The sequence below is a fragment of the Pelophylax lessonae genome (genome assembly GCF_965119305.1).
Source record: "Pelophylax lessonae genome assembly, chromosome: 10".
In the NCBI taxonomy this organism is placed as follows: domain Eukaryota; kingdom Metazoa; phylum Chordata; class Amphibia; order Anura; family Ranidae; genus Pelophylax; species Pelophylax lessonae.
In genome coordinates, this window is record NC_138777.1 from 148,778,209 (window position 1) to 148,805,490 (window position 27,282).

The 27,282-nt window shown below is 44.4% G+C and overlaps 1 protein-coding gene across 1 annotated transcript in view; it reads left to right on the forward strand.

Moving 5' to 3' along the window:
* PACS1 (phosphofurin acidic cluster sorting protein 1) overlaps nt 1-27,282 on the forward strand; it is a 550,726-nt gene that overhangs the window by 488,976 nt on the left and 34,468 nt on the right. Inside the window, exons 20-22 of the mRNA XM_082271176.1 lie at nt 470-512; nt 640-775; nt 14,299-14,495. Coding sequence (XP_082127302.1) covers nt 470-512; nt 640-775; nt 14,299-14,495 — 376 coding nt within the window. The remainder of the gene's footprint in view (nt 1-469; nt 513-639; nt 776-14,298; nt 14,496-27,282) is intronic.

The window sequence follows — 27,282 nt, forward strand, 5'->3', positions numbered from 1 at the left end:
CAAGTATTGAGTGCAAACTATACTGTACATGGACATAATTTTCAGTAAGCCAACATTTCCGTATTAAAAATGCTTTTTTTAATTGGTTTTATGTATTCTATTTTTCTGAGATACTGGATTTTGGGTTTACACTAGCTATAGGTCATAATCATCAAAATTAAAAGAAAAAAATGCTTACAATATATCACTCTGTGTGTAACACATCTATATAAAATATAGGAGTTTCACTTTTTGAATTAAATTACTGAAATAAATTAACTTTTTGATGATATTCTAATTTTATGAGATGCACCTGTGTATTTCTTTCATTTTTTAGTTTTTGAATTGTTTCACAATTTCACCCTTTTCTCCTTTTCCTCTTGTTGATAAAGACCTTTGTGTTGAGACTTTTCCCTTATCTCCTTTACTCACCCTGTTCTTTTTCCTTTGGGGTCTCCTTCCTCTCATTGCCCATCATGTCCCTCTGCAGGTGGTGAAAGTCGGACTGGTGGAGACGTCCCCCCCAAACACTGGTATGTGAGGAAGAGGTGCTCCCTAACCTGTATCCATCCCTCCAATCCTAACATAAACCCCTTTTGTCTGTCCCTCTTAAACATAAGTTCTTCTTCGCTCTCACTCTTTTTTTATCTTTTTATTTAGATGCTGAAGATTCAGTTTCTATAGCTGTCGGATTGCCGTCTACTTCTCCTCCCTCTTCAACTGGGATTCCTCGTGACACTTCAGCTACACCTCCATCCTCTCCATCACTCAGTGCTGCTTTACAGGGAAACGCAGGGTGAGAAATGTGTTCCTAAAACATGGGATTAATTGTACCAGCAACAGAAATGCCGCATACCAAGATGCAGAATTATCTTGCTTTTATTAAATAGTCAGCAGGAACAAGTTCTGTTCTGACATGTTTCACACTAGGCACAGCGCTTTCTCAAAGGAATAAATGGTCATTGTTTGAGAAAGCATCGTGCCTACCGTGAAACACATCAGAATGGAACTTGTTCCTGCTGGCTTTTTTAATAAAGGAAAATAATTTTGCATCTTGGTATGCGCCATTTCTGTTGCTGGCACAATTGATTGCTTCGGTGGAAACAAGCCAAGCCAGCACCTGAGATGCGTTTGTGGAGTGGATCCTGATCCTGCCTGGAGCAGCATGTAAAACGCTTGTCATAAGAGATGAGATGGTTCTAATTGTATTAGCACAAATACTTTTAGGAGAAAACTTAAGTTATCTAATTTTTAGATAATATCCCATCTTCCTTTTGAAGCCTTTTTACAGCCAAAATATATTTTTGATTCTTGTTAGAGTGGGAGAACGTCTTAGGTTTTTGTGGCGATCCGTTTTCTTTTTGGGAAGAGTCCACCTCACTTCCTGTCCTTGTGTTCACAACGGGAAAGGAGAAGATTTCCAAAGTTACCAACGTAGCAATAAAACAACTTATCTCACCTTTCAGACTCTACAATATAAAACCTTTTATCCTAATTGTACAGGACGCAAGCAGAGTATTCATACCCCATGGGTTATATAGGTGTGTACCTTTAGGTGATTGGACACTGTCAAAGCTTTAAAGACACATCTCCTAGGCGCCTCCCCTATAACCTTACACCAGTCCACAAATTTATAGTTTTTGCTAGCGTCTGAAGGTGATGGACCTTTGCTCTTTCAAAAAAAGAGAAATCACCCTGAGCCGAACCAGTTCATTATTTTTCTTGTATTTTATCTTCTGATTCTTCAATCTACCCCTCACGATCTTCTAATGTAAACATAGAAGCAGTGAATCTGGATCAGCGCAACCTCGATAAAACCTTGGAAGTCCTACCCTGACCCCACACTGTGGGGACGGCCTGTTATGTTGCTTTGGTCACTGGGTTCTACATGGGTGCTCACAGTGGTAAAACACATGGAGTCAACTACAGGGTGCTGTACAGGGCCAGGACCATGGTCCATTGTTATGGAACCCAGTCCTTAATGACCCCATTGGGTGTATGCCCACCATGATGGGTGAAGCCTAGACTATATGGTCCAGCATCATGGACAGGTAAGACTGGGTCACCCTGTATCTCTGATTTGTCACTGTAAAAACAGGGCTATGTTTGAAATATATGTAATGTAAAAGTTTCAAACTTGGCACTAAAATTCAACCATTCAGAGCTTAGTCTGCGGTTAATGGCCAGGTGGTACATCACCCCATTGTCGCTCCCTTTACAGCCACTTCTGCCTAGATCCCTTATAAGGTACTCAGATGTTTCTTCCCACCCTTTTGCCACAAGAATTGCTACAGGAGAAGTCTATACCTGGGTTACCGCATACTCCTTCTGGACACACTTGCCCTATCCGCTCCCTATTCCATGAGTACCCCACAGGGGAATGCTCTCACTTGTACCAAGTGAAAGGGAGCCAATACAAAATTGTTGGCAAACATTCACTCTGCTAAAGACCCACAATTCACTCAGCCTCAGAGTGACAATGCATCACATGGAGCATAGCAGGATCTGGCTTTAATACCGATCTCTGCATCTGATTCTAGCTCTATTTCATATATGCAGCAAGTGGCCTATTTGACTAAAGCAGAATTTTCTGCATCGGTGTCACATTTGTTCAAAGAAATTAAGGCCTCTGGAAGATTTACCCCCCTTCATGACCAGGTCACTTTTTGCGATATGGCACTGCATTACTTTAACTGACAATTGCATGGTCATGCAACCCTATACCCAAATAAAATGTATGTAATTTTTTGTGCTATAAACAAAAAAAACTGACCATTTTGAAAAAAAATTTAAAAATTTTTTTATTGCTGCTATAAAACTTATCCAATAAAAAGAAAAAATAATAATATTAATTTCTTCATAAATTTGGGCCAATATGTTTTCTGCTATATGTTTTTGGTAAATAAAATCCAGATAAGTATATATGGATTGGTTTACGCAAACGTAATAGCGTCTACAAACTATGGTATATGTTTATGGAGTTTTAATTTATTAATTTTTATACTAGTAATGGCGATCAGCGCCCTTTTAGCAGGACTGCGCTATTGCGGCAAACAATTAAACCCTAACTGACACTTTATGAGAACAAGTGATGATAATAAAATGATCAGTGCTAAAAATATGCACTGTCACTGTACTAATGACACTTGCTGGGAAGGGGGTTAAACATCTAGGCAATCAAAATGTTAACTGTGTGCCTAGCCCGTGTTTATATGAAGTGTGCGCTGCTTTTACTAGGGGAAGAGATTGATTTTATTCCCTGCTTAGCAGGGACACAAAATCTATCCCTTTCCCCCTTTCAGAACTGAGATCTGCCTTGTTTACATAGGGAGTTCTCTGTTCTTTGTTTTAACAATGATCGGTGGGTGATGGTGGACATCCAGTGCCCCGCACCTGCAGATTTGCTTCTTTTATGATTAATCACAGTAGCAGCGGCCTGCCGTTGACGTGTGCATGCCCCCTGTAGGCAGAAGTATAGAATCGCATATATATATGTCATACAGGGCTCAAAATTTCAAGTCCTGAGCTACTAGCCAGGCCTTAAGGGTTACTCGCCACTACTTGCCCCACCTAACCCCTACCCTGCCCCGCCCCTAAATGCGCCCTCAAAAAATTATTTTATAAAATTACACTGTTAAATGTCTTTGCATGACTGCAGAAGTTGCACAAATAAATATTAATAACAACAGAGTGATTGTATGTGCGTTTTACCTGGATTTTAGGTGCATTTCTATTGAATTCTATTACACAGTGCGTTTTCTGAAGCCGCATCAAAGATGCAGCATGCAGGACTTTAAAGCGCTTTCATGAAAACGCACTTTGTAATAGAAATTCAATAGAAATGCACCTAAAATCCAGGTAAAACGCACATCAAATTACACTGGCCAAACCACAGTTCACCAGTTATTAGGGATAAGAGAGTGAATAGGGGGGCTGGGGGGTCTGGGTTGTAAGAATATATGTTAATGAAGAGCAGAGTGAAGGGCTGTAGAGAAAGTGCTAAGGCTGTATTCTGGGACAGGACAGGGTCAGCTAAATGGCTGCTTGGAATGCTCAGAGCTGGGACCAGAGGCTGCAGGACATTCAGTAAAGATTTATGGAGAGGACAGCTGAAAGAGAGAAGTAGATGAAGGGTTAATGTGAACAGAGGACTTACGATTGTGCAGGGAAGATAAAGACAAGTGCTAGCGGACAAAGTTAAAGTAACCTGGCCAAGTAGAACAAACCAACAGGGGAGGGGAGCTTGGAAGGAGAGAAGTGATTAATGGCTGCAGGAGAGATAAGTGGCTGGAACGGAGGAGTCCAGAAATCATGCATTGTGCTGCTGCAATAACAGGAGGGAGAATGACATTCACTCCTGTCAGGCAGGTGAAGGCAGAAGCTCCTAGTGCGTCCGTCCCCCCCTCATCACAGATATGGACACTGCCCACCCCTGCACGTCCAGACAGTGTTCCGTTTCTTCCTCTCCTTGCTCGCATTCAGTCATTTTTCACTCGCAAAATGCGAGAAGGCGAGTGAAAAATTTGAGGGCTGTATATGTGATCCTGCACGAGAGGGCCGCCCTGTAGCAGTAAATTTGCTATAGGGTGGTCGGAAAGTGTTTTAATACAGCTACCTTCATTCAGGGCTCAAAAACACCACACCTTTTCTCCTACTTCCATTTCTCAGCCTGAGTCAGATTCTGTTATGCCAATGCTAGGGTATGCAAACACTGGAGGCAGTGAGGAGGAGGACAATCCAATTTGCTACATAGTTAGGTTGAAGTCCCTCTGGCTCAACCAATAAAAAAAAATAAAAAAAAAAAAACAGTAAATAAAACCCAACCATACAATCCCATATAAACAATCCTATACCCGCAGTTTATCCAGTGGAAGGGGGAAAAAAAAACCCAGCAAAGCATGATCCAATTTGCTACAGCAGGGGAATAAAATCCTTCCGGATCCCCAGAGAGGCAATCGGATATTCCCTGGATCAACTTTACTTATAAATATTAGTACCCATTTATATTATGTACACCCAGGAAAGAATCCAGACCTTTTTAAAGCAATCTAGTGAGCTAGCCAGAACCACCTCTGAAAGGAGTCTATTCCAAGTTTTCAGAGGTCTTACGGTGAAGAAACAAACCTTTTCCGTTTTGGAGACTAAATCTGTTTTCCTCTACATGTAAAGAGTGCCCCCTTGTCCTCTGTGTTGACCTTAAAGTGAATAACTCAACACCAAGTTCACTATATGGACCCCTTATGTATTTATACATGTTGATCATATCCCCCATTATTTACTCTTCTCAAGAGAGAATAAATACAGTTCCTCTAATCTTTTATCATAGCTGAGCTCCTCCATGCCTCTTATCAGTCCTAAAACTGCAGAATATGTTTCTTATCCAGACTGCTGCCATATTGGAAAGGGGGCTTCACAGAATGTGCTTGCTACTCATTGCCTCTGTCTGCAAAAGCCTTTGGCATTGTGTAGCTTGACTCTCCTCCTCCTCTGCTTGGCCATTTGAGTAACGATACCTTCAAAATCCTGTAAAACATTCCCCATTTATGAACAGATAGAATATGCAGTCTGTGACTACTCATTTACTCCAGTAATAATTTCACTTGCCCCAGAACTTGGCTGAATCCTATCCAGTGGAAAAAGGATTTGCATAGAACTGGTCTATTCCTCTGGTTGATCCTGTCTCTGTTCTAACAAACCTCTTACTGTACCTAGATTCCTAATGTAGATTCTGCAGATAAATAAAAGTTGTCATGCTCATAAAGGCTCTTTTTCCTCTTGCAGATCCATCCCTGCCACCCACTTTCACTGCCATTTCAGTACATCAAACTCCTGCTAACTGAGCTGGGGCAATGAACAACTAACGTGACCCTGTGTTTCAGGATTGTTCCATTACAGAGCAATTGCCTTCTGCTCTGCTTTTTTGTGTGGGTGTCCTAGAAAATGGCATGAGACACATTTCCAGACTTGCTCTAATCTCTATTCACATGTGTAGAGGTTTTTTTGCTGAAAGTTGTGCCAGTACCTCCACAATACAGGTTCAAAGGATTTTACAGAAACCGGTTTATGGTACCAAAACCCAGTGGGGATATTCGGCCCATTCTGGACAAAATATCCCTGTAAAGATCCCTTCAAATTACAACATTTTACATGGAATCTGAAAGGTCACTAATTGCCTTTCTGATACATGACATCTGTGGACATATTCCCACTTGGTTGAACTAGATGGTCTTGTGTCTTTTTTTGTAACCAGACTAACTATGCAACGATTTAACCTACTGCATATTCCAACTCATCAGTACACTTCACGGTAGCACACAATTGCTTCCAGTTTGTTACGCTGCCCTTTGGCCTATACTTTGCGTTCACAGTTTTCACAGAGGTCCTAGCACTTCTGTTTGCTCTTCCCAGAATTCAGAGCACCCAAGGTACAAGCTATGTAGATGGCCTTCTTCTAAACGGCTCCTCTCCCTTTAAGCTGTCAGCAACTTTACAGCCTTACTTTGGCCTGAAATAATTAGGTCTGGATCTGGACACATATGAATCAAAGATCTTTTTTTCAGAAAAGAAAGTTCTTTCCCTAAGAGCTCGTGTTCGAGAACTGCGATCCAAGAGATATCCTACTATGAGATTCCACATAGGAGTTCTAGGTCTAATGGTAGATTCCTTTGAGGAAGTACCATTCACCCAGTTCCATTCAGGCACTCTCCATCTCAAAATCTTGTTGAACTGTAAAAAAGTAGGCTCCTCCTTTCAATTTACCCATGCTCCTTTCCAGCCAAGCAAGGAATTCACAATCTTGGCAGGTAACCATCCAAGCCCTAACAGTGGGGAAGTCCTTCCTTCCCTATCACAGACTCAAGTCTCCCAGGCTGGAGATGTGTATTCCAGAAAACTTGAGTTGACCCTCCTCTGAAGGGAAACACAATTGGGTGCAGTCAGACAATATTATGGCTGTGGCCTACATTAGCCATCACAGGGGCACCAGGAGTCTAGTTGCCTTGAAGGAAGCACATTAGATAAACTCATGAAAAGGAACTCGTTGTCCAGTGATCTCTGCAATCCATATCTCAGAAGTGGACAGCTGGAAAGCGTTACCTCAGCCACCACTGTCTGGATCAAGAGGAATGGGCCCTTGATCCAGATGTCTTCAATCTGATATGCCAAAAATAGGGCATTCCAGATTTAGATATCCTAGGTTCCAGATTTAACAACAAACTACTTCTATATGTAACCAAAACAAGGGATCCCCTAGCTGTAGACAGAAGAAGAGACCAATCTCCTGTGCTCAAGAGAAGCGTGCTGGCAAAAGGTCAATCAATCGTTTTCTGCTAATCCAATCTTGGCACCAGTTTTGCTGCCCCCAAAAGAGATACTGCAAAAACAAGGGCGAACCAGCCTAGCACATTACTTTTGTGATGGCTTTATTAGTGTAAAAAATACAGATATATACTCACAAACAGAATAAATGAGGCATATCAAAGTCCAAATTGTACTTTTAACAGCCTGGTCCACTAGACAAGTCCCAAGCGCGAGATGACCTTCGAAGATCTGCTATCTCAAGGCCCTCTATTCCATCCTGCTTCTTAGTCTTTGCATTTACCGGCATGGCTGTCTTAAAGGAGCCTGTGTGTCCTACCATGCTAAAAGCAATAAGAGCCTCTTCCAGAAGGATCTATTATACCTGGAAATCCTTTTTGCCTGGTGGGAACACAGGTACTGTACTTAAATCCCAGAGATTACACTGTACATCACATTCTGGCATTTCTGCAAACATGTCTTGACCAGAACTTGGCCTTAAAGCAGAACTTTTCCCATAACCGCTTCATAAAATATTTTTTTTTCTTTGTTTTGTTTTGTTTTGTTTTTTTAAGCAAGGAACATGCATTCCACATTAATAATTATACTGCCAAAATTCGTATTTGCTGTAAATTGCCTAAAGCATTGCTCCTGTTCTTGCTGGTGGCTGCCATTTTGCTGAAGTCCAGAGCCCCTGAACAGCAGTAAATCATAAAGCGGAACTAAACCAATCAATTTCACAAAACCGTTACATTCCTGGAATGCCCAGATTACTAACAGTCACATTTCCTTGTGTCCTCAACCAAACTGGTGAATCATCAAATGGCTGGTGTCCTAACTGGTCACATGTGCAGCACCATGGCAGATGCAGATCAAGCAGAAGAAGCTTCCTTGCCTGTTAAGTATAGGAGGGTTTAATTCCGCTTTTAAGGCTGTCAGCAGATCTCTACAAACTACCTAAAAATGGAGAGCAAACTGAGCATGTGCAGAGCAAGACAAAGCAGTATATTACTGGATTTAAATAGTATATAGTTAATGTTTTATATAGCTATACCTGCAAAAAGGGCCAGCCTGAAGGGATTTAGCAGGACTTAATTTCCTGACTAAAGTTCCAATTTAAGCACTCTTGAAGGTTAGGTCTCAGCCTTATCCATTGTTTCTCTATCGTCCATTGACAGACACAGCTTCCATACTTCTTATCCATTGGGTTATGCTGCCCCCTGCAGGAGTAGTTCTAGGCAGGAAAAATATAATTCTCCATGCCCACGGCATAACCCCACACCCTCTGCTCCAGCAAACCAGTTTGTTTCTGCCTAGCAAAGGAGTAGGACCTAGGTTTCCTGCTGGGACTTCAGTCTCAGTGTTTTATTCTTTTTTAAGAATATTTTGTTTTTATTTATCTTTACTCACTTTGCTAGTTAGTGTTCAGGGGGATCCTCCTGGTGATATACAAGTAATGCCGGATAGGGTTTCGCACTGGATAATCTAGATCCTTAAGGTCTCCCCAGCCTGGCCTACGAGCGTGAGCAGGTTATAGTCCCACACTAGGCCTCGCCATTACGGAGCCCCTTTCTGGTGGGGAAGAGCCTGCAAGTGGATGTCTAGCTGGGACGCGACGACCTGGAGCGCCCTAAGTCGCAGTGTACCCCTCGGCTGGCAGCACCCCTATTCCGGGTGGGAGGTGGTTCTGCCCAGAGCGGAGCCCATCCGGTCCATGGTATGGTGAGTAATGTAGCCCACCTTGCCCCTCGGTGGCCATGGGGGGATGTGGCCCTCTCCTGGGGATAATAGGACCTAGACTTCCTAAAAGATCACTATGGCCTGTCCGGTTGCCCGGCCTAGTGCCCTGTCTCCCTTCCCCGCCCCCTGTGGGGTGCTGTGGCTGGGGCGCCTGGCATCCTGGGGGGGTGGCAATGGTACCTTTTTTTTCTTGTTGGGTCTGGTGATAGATCCTTAAGGCCTTCATATTGGGGGTCCCTGACCTCATGGCATGCCGTGGGCACCGCCATCTTTAGTGTGGCAATGTAAAATATTTTACCCATTAACTTGTATGGGGCAGCCATTTTCCCTGTGCTTCCTATTGAAATGCATTGGCAGTCATTTTTGTGTAGCCCTATGGAGCTACACAGGCAGTGGGACCTTTCACATACCAGGCTGATGTAATTTCCGGTGACTCCCTCTTCCTGCTGCACAGTCCGATTCAGGAGGTTTCCTCTAAAGGTGGTGCAGTACTGGGGTCTTTGTGGGTATATCTCTGCTGTCGATATATATTTAGGGGGACTCCGCAGACCGTGCCGATTGGCGGTGGGAACCGCAATCAGCGTTTTTAAAGTGACAGTACTCCTTTTTTCAGTTGCAGTGAATATGGAGTCCCAGGCAGTATATTCACCCTCAGACCCACTTAGTGCAACATCCGAATCGCAGGCACTAGCCACAATTTCAGCAGCCCTGGAAAGCCTTGCGACCAAGGGCGATTTTGTTGTGAAAAAGGTTACTAGCCGAAAACGGCCGCTGTCTTCTCCATCATTGGTGGGGTCCTCTAAATGAGAGGGTGATATGGTCGCCACGGACGCCCTTGGGGTCACTGTCCTCGCAGTCAGATGGTGAAGAGGACCTGTCTTCTTCAGCTGCAGCGCGGGAACGTGCTTTGGTGGAAGCCCTGATTGTTTCAGTAAGGAAAACTATAAAAATGGCAGATGAGCCCACGCCAGCGGGGACACGGGTGTCTTTTGGCTCCCGCAAGACCCAAAAATCGAGCCAGGTTTTTCCTTGTCCTGAGAATTTTCATGATATTGTTAATGACCAATGGTGGCGCATCAAGCACGTGCTAGTAGTGCCTAAGTGCTTTAAACAACATTATCCCTTGGCTGAGGCGGTTTCCAACCGTTGGTCAGTACCGCCCAAGGTAGATCATCCTGTTTTCAGGTTGAACAAATCTACTATAGTGCCTGTGGAAGATTCCCTGGTTTATACGGATCCGGTGGACAGGCAGGTTGAATCCCTTTCCTGCCATCTTCATGTGTTGGCGGGTTCTATTCTCAAACCGGTTTTTGTGTCTGTTTTATTTTCACAGCCGGTTATGGAATGGGTGAAGGTTCTGAAGGGGATCTTGGATTCTGACATAGTTCCCCCGGAGCTGATGGAACTTATGGACCAGATGGCCCAGGCCCTGGTGTTCCCATGTGATGTGTCCTTGGATGCAGCTCCCCTAGTGGCCAGAGTGTCGGCTGTGTTGCATTAATATGTGTTGTTTGGCTAAAGAGCTGGTCGGCTGACCAGGCTTCCAAAAAAGCCCTGACAGCTCTAACTTTTCTGGAAGAGTGATTATTTTGGGACTGGTTGGATGAGTGGATCAAGGGACTGACTGGTGGGAAGAGTACTCTTCTTCCTCAATCCTCCAAAGGTAAAGCACCCCGTACTCCATCTTTCCTCCCTAAGGTGGTGTTGGATTTTCATCTCAATGAAGACATTGTGCTGCCTTCCTTATGTCCTAAGCTTAAGCATCCCAAGGAAATTGCCTTGCATTCTCTGGATGTGGTTCGGGCGATAAGGGTTTATCTGACAGTAACTGAGTCTTTTAGAAAATATGACTCTCTCTTTGTGCTTACTGAAGGACCTCGAAAAGCTTTGGCTGCGTCTGCTGCGACCATATCCAGATGGATCAGGCAGACGGTTGTTCAGGCTTATTCACTCAAGGATCAGGTTCCTCCTTTCCCTGTGAAGGCTCATTCTACTAGAGCGCTGAGTGCCTCTTGGGCTTTTCGCCATTAGGCCTCAGTAGTACAAGTTTGTAAAGCAGCGACTTGGTTGTCTGTGCACACCTTTACAAAATTCTACAAGGTTGATTTGTTTGCATCTTCAAATGCTTCCTTTCGCCGCAAGGTTTTGCAGGCTGCTGTTTCATAAGAGAATCGTTTATTTCTCTTTAGAGGTTTTTTTCTCCTGGGTGAGCTCCTGTTGTTCTTTATCAAGCTTTATGTTACCCAGTGGGCTAAGTTTAGCCTTTGGAGTTTATTATCTGGTTGCGTTCTTCCCACCCCTCATGCCTACACTGCTTTGGGACATCCCAATGGATAAGAAGTATGGAAGCTGCGTCTGTCAATGGACGATAGAGAAAACTGGATTTTTTTAAGAACTTACCATAAAATCAATTTCTCTGAAGTCCATTGACAGACGCAGCACCGGCCCCTATGTTATGGGGATGGTTTTTGTATCATCTTTACTGCTTACAACGAAACAGGTTTGCTAGAGCAGAGGATGTGGGGTTTTGCCTGTGGGCATGGAGAATTACTTTTTTCCTGCCTTGAATTACTCCTGCAGGGGGCAGCATAACCCAATGGATAAGAAGTATGGAAGCTGCGTCTGTCAATGGACGATAGAGAAAACTGGATTTTTTTAAGAACTTACCATAAAATCAATTTCTCTGAAGTCCATTGACAGACGCAGCACCGGCCCCTATGTTATGGGGATGGTTTTTGTATCATCTTTACTGCTTACAACGAAACAGGTTTGCTAGAGCAGAGGATGTGGGGTTTTGCCTGTGGGCATGGAGAATTACTTTTTTCCTGCCTTGAATTACTCCTGCAGGGGGCAGCATAACCCAATGGATAAGAAGTATGGAAGCTGCGTCTGTCAATGGACTTTAGAGAAACGGATTTTACGGTAAGTTCTTACAAAAATCCAGTTTTTTCAAAGGCCTCTGGCTTCATTCTCCCTTTTAAGAACCTTTATTCAAGGTGTATCTTGTATTAAGCCCCTTACAGCACCCTGTGCTTCCTTGGGACCTCGAACTGGGTCTTTTCTGCCCTGCAGAAACTATCTTTTGAACCTATCAAGGATATGCCCCTAGAGGATCTCTCGAGCATAGTACCTTTTTTTTATTTGGTCACAATCACATGTCAGACATGTTTCCGAACTGTCAGCCCTTTTTCTCATACTTCACAATAACCAGGTTGTTATACGTCCACAGCCAGCCTTTCTCCCGAAGGTGGTTTCCGTATTCCACCTCTTTGAGAACATTCTACTACTATCCTTATAAAAGGTGATGCCAAGGAAAGGGCCCTAGGCATCCAAAGGAAATATCTCTACATTGTCTGGATTTAGTCAGTCATTTGAGTATACCTCAAAGCTACTGCTCCAGTCAGATGGATAGATTTCATGTTTTTTCCAGTTCTCAGGACCTTGCAAGGGACACCCTGCGCAAATGTCCATTATCACATGATGAACAAGGAAGCTAATTGCAAGAGTTAACCTTCTCTAAGAAATATCTCCTCCTGTGCTTTTACATGCCCATCATACCAGATCATCAAGGAGTTTCCTGGCCATTTAAGCACCAAGCAGTTGTACAAGGTGGACATCCAATGTTCTGTGGATGCAGCTTTTGGCCTCAAGATTCTGGCTGCAGCACTCTTCAGGGCACTCTGAATACTCTGTCTGTGCCCTGTATTGTATTAATTAAGATGAGGGGAATTTTGACTTGCCTGTAAGTTTCAAATCTTTGGGTACAGGCCACCCTCCCTTCCATCCTTGGTTTACTCTGCATTGCTTGCTACAAAACACCATGAGGACCCGTGCATGTGGAGTAGAATTATGGAGGAGGCCCCCAGGGGGCTTGTCTATAAAGCTTTGCCAGTATCCAATAACTTCGCTCTAGCCCATGATGCATGAATACTCTGCCTGTGTTCTGTACTGCATTACAAGATATGGAATTTACAGGTAAATCAAAAATCCGCTTTTTTACATGCAGCCTGCAGGTGAGACTGTTGGCGATTTTTATTGTCTGCCTGGTTCTCCTTAGATCCTCTGCTGTTAAAAATGAAATATTAGTATTCAGAGCTCAAAAGCGCTAGGTCAAATTTTCACACACAAGTTAGGTTGTCAGAGGAGTGGCTCCTCTCTATAGGATGGCTTAGTCTAAGATTTCAGTGAGAGAATTCAGTGAGAGAAATATTTAAAGAAGTAAAACCTAGGGGGTTTTATCTTCCTTTTCCTCTAACCACTTATGTTGCGAATGTCCTTGTCTCTGTGACATAAAGTAAGGAACAAATGAATTCACTGTTTACAGATACAAGACTAAAATTGAAATAGATGTTTCAATCCATCCCAATTCTGTCCAAAAAAAGGATGGGTTATAAACATCTTCACAATTGCAAAGTAATGCTGCTACCTCCTGTGCGATTCACATAAAGGCAAAACTTTTTTTTTTTTTCCAGTTTTGGAAAGCATGGAGAGGGATTAGAACACCTAGCACATTTTAGTGCCATCTAGGGAGATTTCCCCTCTTTATTTTGTCCTGTTTACGGTTATCATTGAAGGTGAAAGTAAAAAATTCCCAAATTTTGGATTGACATCAAAAAAATAATAGATGAGAAATCTTCCAATGGGTACACTAGTTTTGGTGACACTGGTGACACCTCAGGCTTCCCTCACTTTGGAGGGATTGCCCCTCACTTTCTGTCTTGGGACAGGATGTAAAGGGAAATCTCCCATATGGGACACAGATGGCAAAATAAATAAATAATTAACAGGGGTTATAACCCAAAAAGTCACCTTACTTTAGTTACACGTTTTTGATGTACAGCTTGAGATTGGTATGTCCGTAATAATAACCGTTCAGAGACTTGCCTGGTCAAAAAATCTGTGGACAATGGATTGACATGCTTAGCCACTTTCAAACTGGTTAGAGATAGACTTGTCTCAGAGAAGTGGGGTAAGTTAATCTAGGTCCTATTGAATTTGAGCGTTTCCTCTGGATGGTATCGTATTATGATTGGATGTAAGAATTTGTAACTTATTGGAGTATAAATGACTTGTTAACGAATAGTGGCACAACACAAATTGAGTCTTGGGTGTTTGACCCAGTGTTGTAAACTTTTTATTATTAAAATAAAACTAATAAAAAAAGATTTACCCGGTATGAAAACTGGTCAGGTGAAAGCAAAACTCTGATATGAAAATTACCATTGTTTAAAACATTTAATCTATACATTTTATAGCGGTCTGTTTCCATTTTTGTCTATACAGAACCACACCAGATGCTTTAGGATTGCAAGTTGATTACTGGCTAACTTGTGACCGAAGAAAAGAGAGAGAGGGAGGAGGGAAAAACACTCTGCGCAGTATTTTCCGTTCTGTGGTTGTATCACGCTTGCCTGGACCAGACACCCCACTTGGTAGTATGAGTCTAAGTGTGGTGACTACAGAGCCAAAAAATAAGAAAGGTAAAGTTACAGATGGACTTGTGTTTGTATCTATGCTCTCCACATTGCAGACTAATCTCTGTATCTTGGCGTTCTTTGTTGGTTGCCATTGGTTACCCCGTTGCTCGTTGTTTAATTGCCATCACATTGTGGCTGTATGGAGGTGTGCTTTGTAGGTATACAGTCTTGCACTGTTTATCAGTTTCCATTTATAAAATTTGACTAAGCCCCAGTGGAGTTCAGAGGGTGGGGCCAAGGGTATGACCGCCTTGGGCATCCATTAGACGGCTGACATTCACAGGACAGACATAGACTGCTGCCAGGTGGCCTTTTAGACATTCTGCCACAGACCAACTATGGCGATTTGTCTATATCCGCTTGCCCCCGGACAACCCGCCGTCTGACATCCAACATCTGAACAAAACAGGACCATCATTTCCACAATAAGTAAGGGCAAAATTTACAGTGCCTTGAAAAAGTATTCATACCCCTTTAAATTTTCCACGTTTTGTTACAACCAAAAACATGTATTTTATTGAGATTTTATGTGATGGACCAACACAAAGTGGCACATAACTGTGAAGTGGAAGGAAAATGATAAATGGTTTAACATTTTTTACAAATATCTGAAAAGTGTGGCATGCATTTGTATTCAGCCCCCCTGAGTCCAGACTTTGTAGAACCACCTTTCACTTCAATTACAGCTGCAAATCTTTTTGGTCATGTCTCCTTTGCACATCTAGAGAGAGACATGTTTGCCTATTCTTCTTTGAAAAATAGCTCAAGCTTTGTCAGATTGGATGGAGAGTGTCTGTGAACAGCAATTTTCAAGTCTTGCCACAGATTCTCAATTGGATTTAGGTCTGGACTTTGACTGGGCCATTCTAACAGATAAATATGCTTTTATATAAACCATTCCATTGTAGCTCTGGCTGTATGTTTAGGGTCGTTGTCCTGCTGTAAGGTGAACATCTGACCTAGTCTCAAGGCTTTTGCAGATTCTAACGGGTTTTCTTTCAAGATTGCCCTGTATTTGGCTCCATCCATCGTCCTATCAACTATGACCAGCCTCCATTTGCCTGCTGAAGAGGATCCCCGCAACATGATCCCACCACTGCCATGTTTTTCTGTGGAGATGGTGTGTTCAGGGTGATGTGCAGTGTTTGTTTTCCGCCACACATAGCGTTTTACTTTGAGGCCAAAAAAGGTCTCATCTGACCAGAGCACCTTTTTCCACATGTTTGCTGTGTCCCCCACATGGCTTCTCACAAACTGCAAACGGGACTTCTAATGGCTTTCTTACAACAATGGCTTTCTTCCTGACACTCTTCCATAAAGGCCAGATTTGTGGAGTGCATACGAATAGTTGTCATGTGGACAGATTCTTCCACCTGATCTGTGGATCTCTGCAGCTCCTCCAGACTTACAATGGGCCTCTTGGCTTCTTGGACGGCCATGTCTTGGTAGGTTTGGTAGTTGTGCCATACTCTTTCTGTTTTCGGATGGTGGATTGAACAGTGCTCTGTGAGATGTTCAAAGCTTGGGATAATTTTTTTCTAACCTAACCCTGTTTCAGTCTTCTCCACCGCTTTATCCCTAAACTGTCTGGTGTTTTCCTTGGCCTTCATGATGCTGTTTGTTCACCAACGTTCTCTAAAAAAAAAAAACATGAGGGCTTCACAGAGCAGCTGTATTCATACTAAATTAAATTACACACAGTACATCATTTACTAATTGGGTGACTTCTGAGGACAGTTGGTTCTACTAGATTTTAGTTAGGGGTATCAGAGTAAAGGGGGCTGAATACAAATGTTAGTCCACAGTTTTCAGATATGTATTTGTAAACAATTTTGAAAACCAGTTATTTACATTCTGATTCACAATTATGTGCCACTTTGTGTTGGTTTATCACATAAAATCCAAATAAAATACATTTACGGTTTTGGTTGTAACATGACAAAATGTGTAAAATTTCAAGTGGAATGAATACTTTTTCAAGGCACTGTATAAACCAGTTAAAGTCTCTGCCAGGAAATCATAGACATTTGGCACTGTGGGTTAGAAATTAACCTGCAGCCATGAATTGTATCAGGTCGGAGTCTGACTGACATTAACATATGGAGAACAAGATCATCATTCATTTCCTCATAGTTTATAGACCTGTTCAAGGCCAGCATAGACACTTGGCACTTTGGGTTATAAATGAAACTGCAGCCATGAACTGTATCAGGTCTGACTCAGTCCTGATGTAGCTCATGACTGCAGTTTCATCTTTAACCCACAGTGCGAAGGGTCTATGCTTTCCAGAGACTTAACCAGGTTTATACATTTCGAACTTACTCATTGTGGAAATCAATGACGGTCCTGTTCTCCATATGCTGATGTCATTCAGACTTGATACTGTGCATTGCTGCAGTTTCATTTTTAACCCACAGTGCCAAGTGTATATCATTTCCAAAGACTTTACCAGGTTTATAAGTTTTGCCCTTACTCATTGTGGAAATGACGGTCCTGTTTTTCATATGTTGTCAGAGTCAGAGCGACTGTCTAACCTGGCTGGCTTTAATCAGCACTGAAAATGAATTCTTCACAGTCGTGAAAAAATTAAGTAGTTCTAGTGTTTTCTGACAGGAGATCATCTCATTTAAGGATCCGAACTGAATTAAATGTGGCTGATTTATATTCAGTTTGGTTAGTGTTTTTAAAGTTTCATCTGTTTTACATAATTAAAATGTCTTCATTTCTCACATTTCTCAGTACTAGGCCCTATACTTAAGTCTCAGGACACCAAAATGCTGTGCAGGAAAGGCGCTTTTAGTACGGGTGTTCTGCACAGCAGACAAACAATCTACACGCAGGTGACAACGTATTGTTAGTGGCACCCAAACACAGATAAAAAAAGCAGTGTGTTTGCGCGGCACTAAATCGCATAATGCTGCTGCAGTGCTTTTTCAAAAAGTAGTACTTACACTACTTTTTCCATAGTCCATTGAATTTTGTAACACATTCAAATGAATGGGCTATCAAATTGCAATGCAGTGAAATGCACTGGAATTGTATGGAAAAGTGCATGTTTCGGTGTGAGCCGGCTCTTAGGGACACACAGTCAGAGTTGGCCCCAGACATCACCAGACCTCTGCACGCCACTGCTAAACTCCATCAAAATGTTGGACACTTTAAATGTTTGCTACAATTCTCATGCTACAAGTTCTAGGAGTGCCTCAACTTACACTTGTTTACTGACTATGCTTGCAGTGCACCCAGACAGATCATCTGCTAATCAGAGCAGAGTGGGGTGAAATGGCAGGTCTCTTTTCCCTCAGTTTAAGCAGCGTGGACACTGACAGACCCTGCTATGAGGCTCTATGGGCAGCCAGCCAGGAGTTAAGACTTCACTGTCTGTTTACACCCAGCTACCTCTGTTCCGTTCCACCCTAACAGAAAAGAACTGAGCCCACCTTCATTTTTTTAGCGGGCCTGATTGGACCCAGAGGTAGGCAGGTGTCAATGGACACAAGTCCGTTTACACCCGCCAGTCTATAGGAATGCATGGACCTTTCCGATCCGGTCAGCCCAAAAAATTGACAGATGGACATTTTTTATTATTTTCTCTTCCTTTTCTTCATTCAACGCCTCACTGCTTTCTAATACCACAAATAAAAGCAATGCAACCTCTGTAAACCTTGGAGGCCATACCTGGACCCCACACTGCAGGGAGGGCCTGTATTGTTGCTTCGAGCACTGGATCCTACATGAGCATCCACCTTGGCACTTGCATTGAAATTAGCCACAGGATGCTATACAGATTCCGGATTGTGGACCATTCCTATGCCATCCTGAAGGCCCCTTTGGGGAATGCCCAATGTGTTGGACTAAGCCCAGACTATCTACAGTTTAGTGTTACTAACAGTAAGACAGAGTCACCCTGTATGTTTCTGACCATTCCTGTTAATCACTTGGAAGATAGTTGAAATCTTTACACCATTCGCTATGGTGTAAATGTTTTAAATTTGATGCTAAAGCTCAACCACTTCGAGCTCAGTCTCAGTTGGATGACTAGGTGTTAAATCACATTACAGGTCACAGATTTTACCACCACTTCAGCCTCAAGAATTTATAAGGTCTCTAGGTGCTTCCTCCCACCCTTTTCCACAAGGATTCACTACAGGACAGTCTACACCTGAGTTGTTGCATTCTCCTTCTGGATATGCTTACCCTATATTCTATGCCCTACTGCATGAGTACCCCATAGGGGATTACCCTCACATGTATGGTGGAGACCAGGTGAAAGGAAGCCATTGCAAAACCACAGGCAAACCTTGAAGGCCCACACAACACTTAGTCCCCATTGACACTAGCGCGACTTGGTCGCCTGACAAGTCGCGGTGGGTCGCCTGCCATTGATTAGCACAGGACCCGTTCTAATAGGAGTGACACAAGTCGCACCGACTTAGAAAAAGGGTCCTGTACTACTTTGGGGCGACCTGGAGGCAACTTGCATTGACTTCAATGATATGAAGTCCGTGCATGTCGCGCCGAGGTCGCGGTGCACGCTGTGCACCGTGACTTCTAAGGTCGCCCCCAGCAAATCGCGTCGCCCCTGTCTGAACGGGGTCTTAACCTCACAGTGTTTTGATGTATCCCTTGCATCATAACAGCAACCAGCTTCAACACCAATGTCAGTATGTGATTCTAGCTCTATTTCAGGCACGCAACAAGTTGCCTGCTTGGCAAAAGCAGAATTTTCTGCATCTGTCACAAATCAAAATTCACAAATTACCACTTTAAAGAGTTGCCGACCACCCTATAGCACATATACTGCTACAAGGCGATGGCTTTGTGCAGGATCACGTATATATACATGATCCTCATTGTTTGTGTTTCCGAACCAGGGGGCCACGTGCGCCCACTGGTGCTGGGGTGCTGCTATTTAATCTAGCACCAATCAATTACCAGATCCAGGCCTGGACCCGCTGATGGGTTCTGACAAATCACAGAACCGCCCGAGTCTGTGTTTGCAAAACACAGGCACAGAAAAATGCCATCTTCTCTCCTGGAGTCCTGTTCAGATCCAGCATGAGAAGAGAAAACATTAGACGGTGGGTAAAAGCACTACACTGACACCAGTTCACATAGCCACATTTAACCCCCTGATGACTCCACCCCCCCCCCCCCAGGTTAACCCCTTCACTCCCAGTGTTATTAGGTACAGTGAACAGATTTTTTGCTGATAACTGTATTGCTGTCATTGGTGACGATAGATAACGCTAGCAGCCGCTATGCGTCAGTCCCAGATAGCATCAGGGTACCCGCCACATATTCCCTTATAACGTTTAACCCCATGATCGCCCCCCCCCCCCCCCCCCAGTTAATCCTATTACTTCCCTGTCAGTGTCATTAGTACAATGATCTTTTTTTCTGATCATGGGTGATGCCTAATAGTGTCCTGTGTCAATCCCAGATAGCGTCAATTCACGAATACATTTTTTTAACCTATAGTGTCTGAATGGATTAATATCTTTGATTAGATCAGAACTATACTAGCTTCCCCAATAGTATAGTGGTCCCAAAAACGCAGAATTAGCAGGATTAGAGGATCAGCCCGACACCTGTCAGCACCTGCATTTAGCCTCTCCACCCAAAAAGTGCAGTGTCAGTACACCACCGTCACTTCTAATACTTCATACACAAAACTGCAGCATTGGCAGAGTCAGGCCTGATCTCTGCTAGCACTAGCAGGTGCATTTATTTGTAGCGGTTCAAACAGTCCTTGACAGCCAGGTGCTCTTTTACCTGTGAGCCGCACAAGGCATCTATAAATTTAGTGGCCAAAATGTCAAGCGAAAGGTATACTAGGGAAGAGGCCTACAGGATACTGAGCATGACAGATGGGAGTGATGGGGAGTCTTAATTTCCTGAATCAGGCTCAGTATACGAATCTGTAGAGAGCAGCAGCAGCACCCAGATGGCTTGGACGACGGCGAAGAGGTCCCTGCTATGGTGAGCCATACCCGACCCCGTTCCCCGGTTGCTGAGATGGTACAATTGCATGATGATTCTCGTATGTAGCAGAGTGCCAGTACTAGTGCTGCTCTACCTTTTGCTGAAGTGGAGAGCACCAGCAGCCTAGTACATCCTGGTCATAGACATACTAGCACTGCGGTAACACTTGGTGACGTGGTGATTCCCATAAGTGCAGTTCAAGCTGGTGCGGTTCCTAGCAGCCACCAAGAATTCAACCACAGGCCCGTAGAGCCCATAGTGCCCTTCCCACTGCACTTGCAAGTCCTGATTGGGAGCCCACAGATTCTGCAGTGCCCATACTCCCTCCCCATTCACGGCCCAACCTGGAATTCAGGTGGAAATGGCAGTTTTAACTCCCCTTGATTTTTTTGGAGCTGTTTTTCACTGAATATCTGTACAGATTGATTGTGGATGAAAACAGTTTATATGCCAATCAATTTATTGCCGCAAACACAAATTCGACTCTTGCCAGACAATTTGCATGGAAACGTATCACGGTTTAATTTTAATTTAAGACTTTTTCTGGGCCTAACCCTCAACATGGGTATTACTAAGAATTAGTTGCAGGCATATTGGTCCACAGACCCGGTTCATTGTGTGCCTGTGTTCATTGTGTGCCATTCCCAGGGGTACATCCGAGAATATAATGCGATTTATGCATTTCAGCGACAATGAACTATGTCGTCCTCGGGGTGACCCTGAATATGATCGGCTCCACAAAATTCGGCCCTTCGTATATCACTTGAGCCAAAAATTTGCAGCCTTGTATAAGCTCTGTGAGTGGGCAATGAGCTATTCATGTTTCCTGATTTACTAGGGAAAAGATAGTGATGTGGACCCCCGCGACTGCCCAGCAGTGGCAAGATCAATTTGGGAATTTGTCTCCCTTGTTCCAGTAAAGGGTACCATTTGTACGTGGACAATTTTTATACAAGTGTGCCCCTTTTAGACACCTTATCAATTCAAAATTGTCTGCTGTGGCACCATGCAACCTAACCGCTGGGGCTTCTCCCAATAGTTTTTAAAAACCCCACTTAGAAATGGGGAGAAAGCCTGCTTGAAAAGTAATGAATTGCTTGCAGTGAAGTGGAAGGACAAACTTGATGTTTTCGTCCTGTCTACCATTCACACAGACACGGCAATTCAAACTGCAACAGCGACTGGTGTTGTTGAAGCCCCTCTATGTCCACAACTACAACGCTAACATGGGAGGGGTGGACATCAATGACCAGATGATGGGGCCGTACTTAATTCCCCGTAAAGCCAGATGCTGGTACAAGAAAGTCTGTATATTCCAATTGGCAGTGTTCAATACTTTTGTACTATACAAAGCATCAGGAAGAAGTGGATCCTTCCTAAAATTTCAGGAAGAGATCCTCACAGCCCTTTTGAATCCAGAAGGTGCTGTACCCCAAGCTCCCAATCCAGATGCAGTGAGCCAGCTGCATGAGAGGCATTTTCCAGATGCCATTCCTGGTACCCTGACCCAAAAGTTACAAAAAAGTTTAAAAAAACAAAGTTAGAATAGTAAAAAAAAAAGCGCCAAAAATGGTTGTCTTTTTATTTATTATTCTGTTCTTACTGATGTTACTGTGTTTTATTGTTAACCATTGTTTGATTTGCAGGTACGTACGCCATACAGCTGCAGCACTGATCTGCTTATTCTGACAGCAACCGGGTTTGCTTTCAAAATGCATAAATGAGTGACTGCAGCGATGTAGGAGGTGATTTCACCATCGCAGTTAAAAATAAAGAAGAGCGTTTATGCTGAAGCAAGGGGGCTGGGAGTGGCCAGTGGGCAGATCGCCCCATTCCTTGGCATATATCTTTTACTCTTTTTTTTCACAGATTACAATAAAAAAAGTTGTTTTAATAAGTTAATGTTTTATCGTTACTGTATTTTATTGTTAACTGTTGTTTGCTTTGCAAGAGCACCATTCAGCTGCAGCACTGATCTTTTTGTTCTGACAGCAACAGGGTTTGCTTTCAGAATACATAAATCAGTGACTGCAGCGCTGTATAATGTGATTTCACCACTGCCGTTAAAATAGAAATAAAAAAATTAAAAAAAGAGCTTATATGTCGCCCCTATGCTTCGGCATATATTTTTTACTTTTTTTTTTTTTTTGGCACAGATTGCAAAAAAAACTGCTTTCACAGATTGGAGTGGCAGCAAGGATGAGAAATGTCATTATAATGGGGGACTTTAATTATCCAGATATAGACTGGGCAGAAGGAAAGGCACATTCATCCAAGGCTCGTTCCTAAATGTTTTGCAGGACAATTTTATGGGTCAGATGGTAAACACACCGACAAGAAACAATGCGATACTAGACCTACTGATTAGCAACAATACAGACCTGCTCACGGATATAGAAATACGGGGTAACTTAGGAAACAGTGACCATAGGGCAATAAGTTTCAGTATTAATCATAGTAACAGGAAACACAAGGGTAATATAAGGACACTGAATTTCAAAAGAGCCAATTTCCCAAAACTGCGCCCTTTGCTAGAAAATATCAAATGGGATAGAACCCTGGGAACAAAGAACACGGAGGAAAAATGGGAGTGCTTCAAGAGCATACTAAACAAAGGGATTGGCCAGTGCATTCCAAAGGGAAATCAATTTAAAAGAGCAAAACTAAACCCTGGGTGGCTAAACTCCAACATAAAAATGCATATCAATTTAAAAGAGCAAAACTAAACCCTGGGTGGCTAAACTCCAACATAAAAATGCATATTAATACTAAAGAAAAGGCCTTCAAAAAAATACAAGGCTGAGGGGTCATTGGCAGCATTCAAGCATTACAAAGAGTGCATCGGAGGATGCCTCTTTTGGCCGCAAGGTTTTGCAGGCTGCTATTTGAGGGGACCTTTGGTCTACCTCGGGGGTTTTGTTTTTTTTCAGGTGTGTCTCATCTTCTTGTTTCGATGAGTCCTCTGTTATTCTGGTTGGCTCTGTTTTGGCCTTCTGGATTGGATTTTATTTCTGTTCTCCCACCCCTCATTTATGGCACTGCTTTGGGACGTCCCTATGGATATCAAGATATGGATTCTGCGTCTGTCAATGAGCGACAGAGAAAACTGGATTTTTGACTTACCGTAAAATCCTTTTCTCTTAAGCTCATTGACAGACGCAGTACCCGCCCCTCTATTTTGAGTTGGGTTGGTATGAGTCTCTGACACTGCTTTGTTACATAACTGACATCCTATAGCAGGGAGAGAGAGGATATACCCCCTGGGACTGCCCATAGGTGTGGCCAGAACTTTTTTCCTGCCTAGTGTCCTACTCCTGTAGGGGGAAGTATAACCCTATGGATATCAAGATATGGATTCTGCGTCTGTCAATGAGCTTAAGAGAAAAGAATTTTACGGTAAGTCAAAAATCCATTTTTTTAACACTATAGAAAAAAATTGGTCTAACTTTATGGTTTTCTTATTTTTTAATGAAAAAAAGTATATTTTCTCTTTTGTTTGATGGACACCGCTACAGGAGTAGGACACTAGGCAGAAAAAAAAGTTTTGCTAAACCTATGGGTAGTCCCAGGGGGTATACTCCCTTTCTCTGCTATAGGTACTGCCTAGTCAGGAGTAAGGACCTAGTTCCTTGCTGTAATCCTCTGGTCCTGGCAACTTTTGCTTTCCTTTTAGATAGATTTTTTTTTTCTCCTGGTTATTTTCCTGTGAGATCTACAATCAACTGCCGGACTGGGTGACAGGCTGGATAATCTAGATCCAGTGGTCACCCCAGTCTGGCCAGCAAGAGCACTCACACCTCAGCTCCACGCTAGGTCGGCCGCCGACATAGCCCCACCAGACGAGGTCTGGCCTGCGAGTTAAATGCCTCGCGGGGTCGCATACTACTGGGTCTCGGCCCGAGACGCAGCATCCCCCCTGGCCAACAGCCCCCCATTTCGATGGAGAGAAGGTTCTGTCTGGAGCGGTGCCCGTCTGGTTCCTGGTATGGTAAGTAACTGTCCCCTCTTCCTCCCCCGGAGGGTTTTGGGGTGGACATGGGCCCCTCCATGGGATGGTCAGACTTCCGGGTTCCCCTCCTTCCCATTAGGCACCCCCTAGTCAGTTTGGTGGTCCCTGTGGGCAATCTTGCCCCCCCCATCCGCCCCCCTTCACTTATGCTGAGGCAGTGGGGTTCTTTTGTCCACCTCCTGGGGTGGGGGCAGGGTGCTGTGCTAGCGATGGGGGCAGGGGGTGCACTACTGGCGACCGCACGATCAGCTGCGGGGGAGGGGGGTGTACCTGGTGGGGGATCCTGCCAGGGCCCCCTTTTTGCCTGTTCCATTTTCTGAGGCCTAGGGATCCCACCTGGGTCCCTGGGAGCCTTGTGGGGCCGCGCGGGGCTGCCATTTTCTTGTAGCCAAGTGCCCTAATGCACGGCGGCCATGTTGGTGTAGTCCAGCAGCCATTTTGCGGTGATTTGCCATTGAAAATAGCAGCGGCCATGACAGTGGAGCCCTCTGGGCAGCGATTTCAGTGGTGGGAGCCCCTCCTCATCCCCTGGTTCTGACTCCTGGATCATTTTATTTTCTGATCACCGCACGTGGAGTGCGGATTATCCTGATGGCTGCAGGTGCCTGTTTCTGCTGGGTGGTGAGTCTGGTGGGGTCCTCTTCCTCTCTGCTGAGGATCAATTGGTGCTCTTACTGAAGATCAGGTGGTGCTGCCGGAGCGGTGGGGCTGTCCCTTAGCGGTGTTTTTACACCTTTTTTTGTGGGGTCCCCCTATTGACTCATGGAGTCTTTGGAGCACATTTCCCCACCTGATCCCCTCTGAAGCTGTGGGGTCCTCCCAAGTCCCAGCCATCCATTAATGCACTGACAGCGGTCCTGGAGTCCTTTGTGTCCCGGGTGGAGGTGGTTATTATGCGACAGGCTAGCAAAAAGCCCCCCCCCCCTCTCCTGCCTCATTTATCTCCTCAGATCCTGAATCTAATTCGGGCCGCCGCAGACGTGGGTCACTATGCGGGGTCTGCGAACATGCTCCCTGAGTTCTCAGGTAGTGAGGATGATTCCTCCACTCCTTTAGCCGCGCACAAAAAGGCATTGGTGGACGAACTGATTGTATCTTTTGCGTGAGACCTTAAACATGGAGGACGCAGCTGGAGCTGAGACGGAGGTGTCAGTTCCCTTTGGCATTCACAAGCCATCCAGAGCGGGAAAGGGGTTTCCTTTCCCCTCCTATTTTAACATAATTGTCGCTAAAGAGTGTGTGAACGGCCAAGACGTCCCGTTGTGGTCTCTAAGCCATTTGCTATGCGGTATCCCTTTGAGGAGTCCCTTCTTAAAAAGTGAACTGTTCCACCAGTGGTGGACCCTCCATTTTCCAGATTGAATAAGGAAACCATCATTCTGAATGAAGTCTCCGGCCTTTAAGGACCCGGCTGACAGAAAGGAGGAGGCTGTTGCCCGCAATATGTACTGTCACTTGTTCAGCACTGAGGCCGGTATCCACCATTGCCCTGGTGTTGCAAACTCTGACCGATAGGGCTAAGCTTTTATGCAGTGACCTGGAGGGGGAGCAGCTTCCCCCTGCCTTTGCTAAGCTGACGAACCAGTTGGACCAGGGGCTGCAGTTTATCTGTGATGCTTCTTTGGATGCGGCTCCCCTAGTTGCTAGGCTCTCTGTTTCCACAGTGGTCCTTCAGTGTATTTTTTGGCTCAAGTGCTGATCTGCGGACCAGACTTCTAAAAATGCCTTGACTGATCTTCCTTTTCAAGGAGAATTCCTGTTTGGAGCTACTCTTGGCCAGAGTGCTCCTTCCTCTGGACAAACTGCAGGCTGCAATTTGTCTCCAGCTGTCCAACAGATAGTCATCCCTCCGGACTTGCATGCGGGGTCTGGGCCTGATGGTGTCTACCTTCAAGGCGGTTCCGTTTGCACAGTTCCATACGAGGTCCCTGCAAAGGAAGATTCTGGCCAAATGGGATAAGAATCCGCAGTCTCTGGACAATCTGATCCGGCTGAGCCAGAATCACTGATATTGTGGCTTCATTCTATGGCGATTCGGTTGAGAAAATCCTTCCTCACCTTGTATTGGACAGTGGTCACCACGGATGCCAGTCTGTCCGGGTGGGGAGGCGTCCTCGGCGAAAAACTCTGCTCAGGGGGTCTAGACACTGGAAGAGTCCAGACTACCGATCAATGTCCTGGAACATTGGGCGGATCATCTTCTGGGATGTCTAGTGAGCATTCAATCAGACAATGCCATAGCCGTGGCTTATGTCAATCACCAGCTGGGCACAAGAAATGTCCTGGCGGCTCTGGAGGTAGCTGGCATTCTAAGGTGGGCAGAACATTTCATTCCAGTGCTCTCCGTCGTGTACATTTCGGGGTTGGAAAACTGGCAGGCTGATTACCTCAGTCGGCAGGCGTTAGACCACGGGGAGTGATCCCTTCATCCGGAGGGGGTTTCAACAATTGTGTCTTCGGTGGGGCATCCCTGAGGTGGATCTGTCAGCATCTCGGCTTAACAGAAAGGTGCAGAGGTTTATGGCATGGTCACGGGATCCCCTGGCAGATGCCACAGGCGCGCTGGTGGCCCCATGGGGTCTATATCGTCTGATTTACGCTTTCCCTCCTCTCAAGCTTCTGCCAAGACTTCTACACAGGATCGAGGCAGAAGGGATTCCGGTCATCTTAATGGCCCCGGACTGGCCTCGCCAGGCTTGGTACGCCAATCTGGTGCATTTGGTCTCCGACATTCCTTGGAAGTTTCCTCTCAAGAAGCATCTGCTGTCCCAAGGGCCCATCTTCCATCCTGCTTTG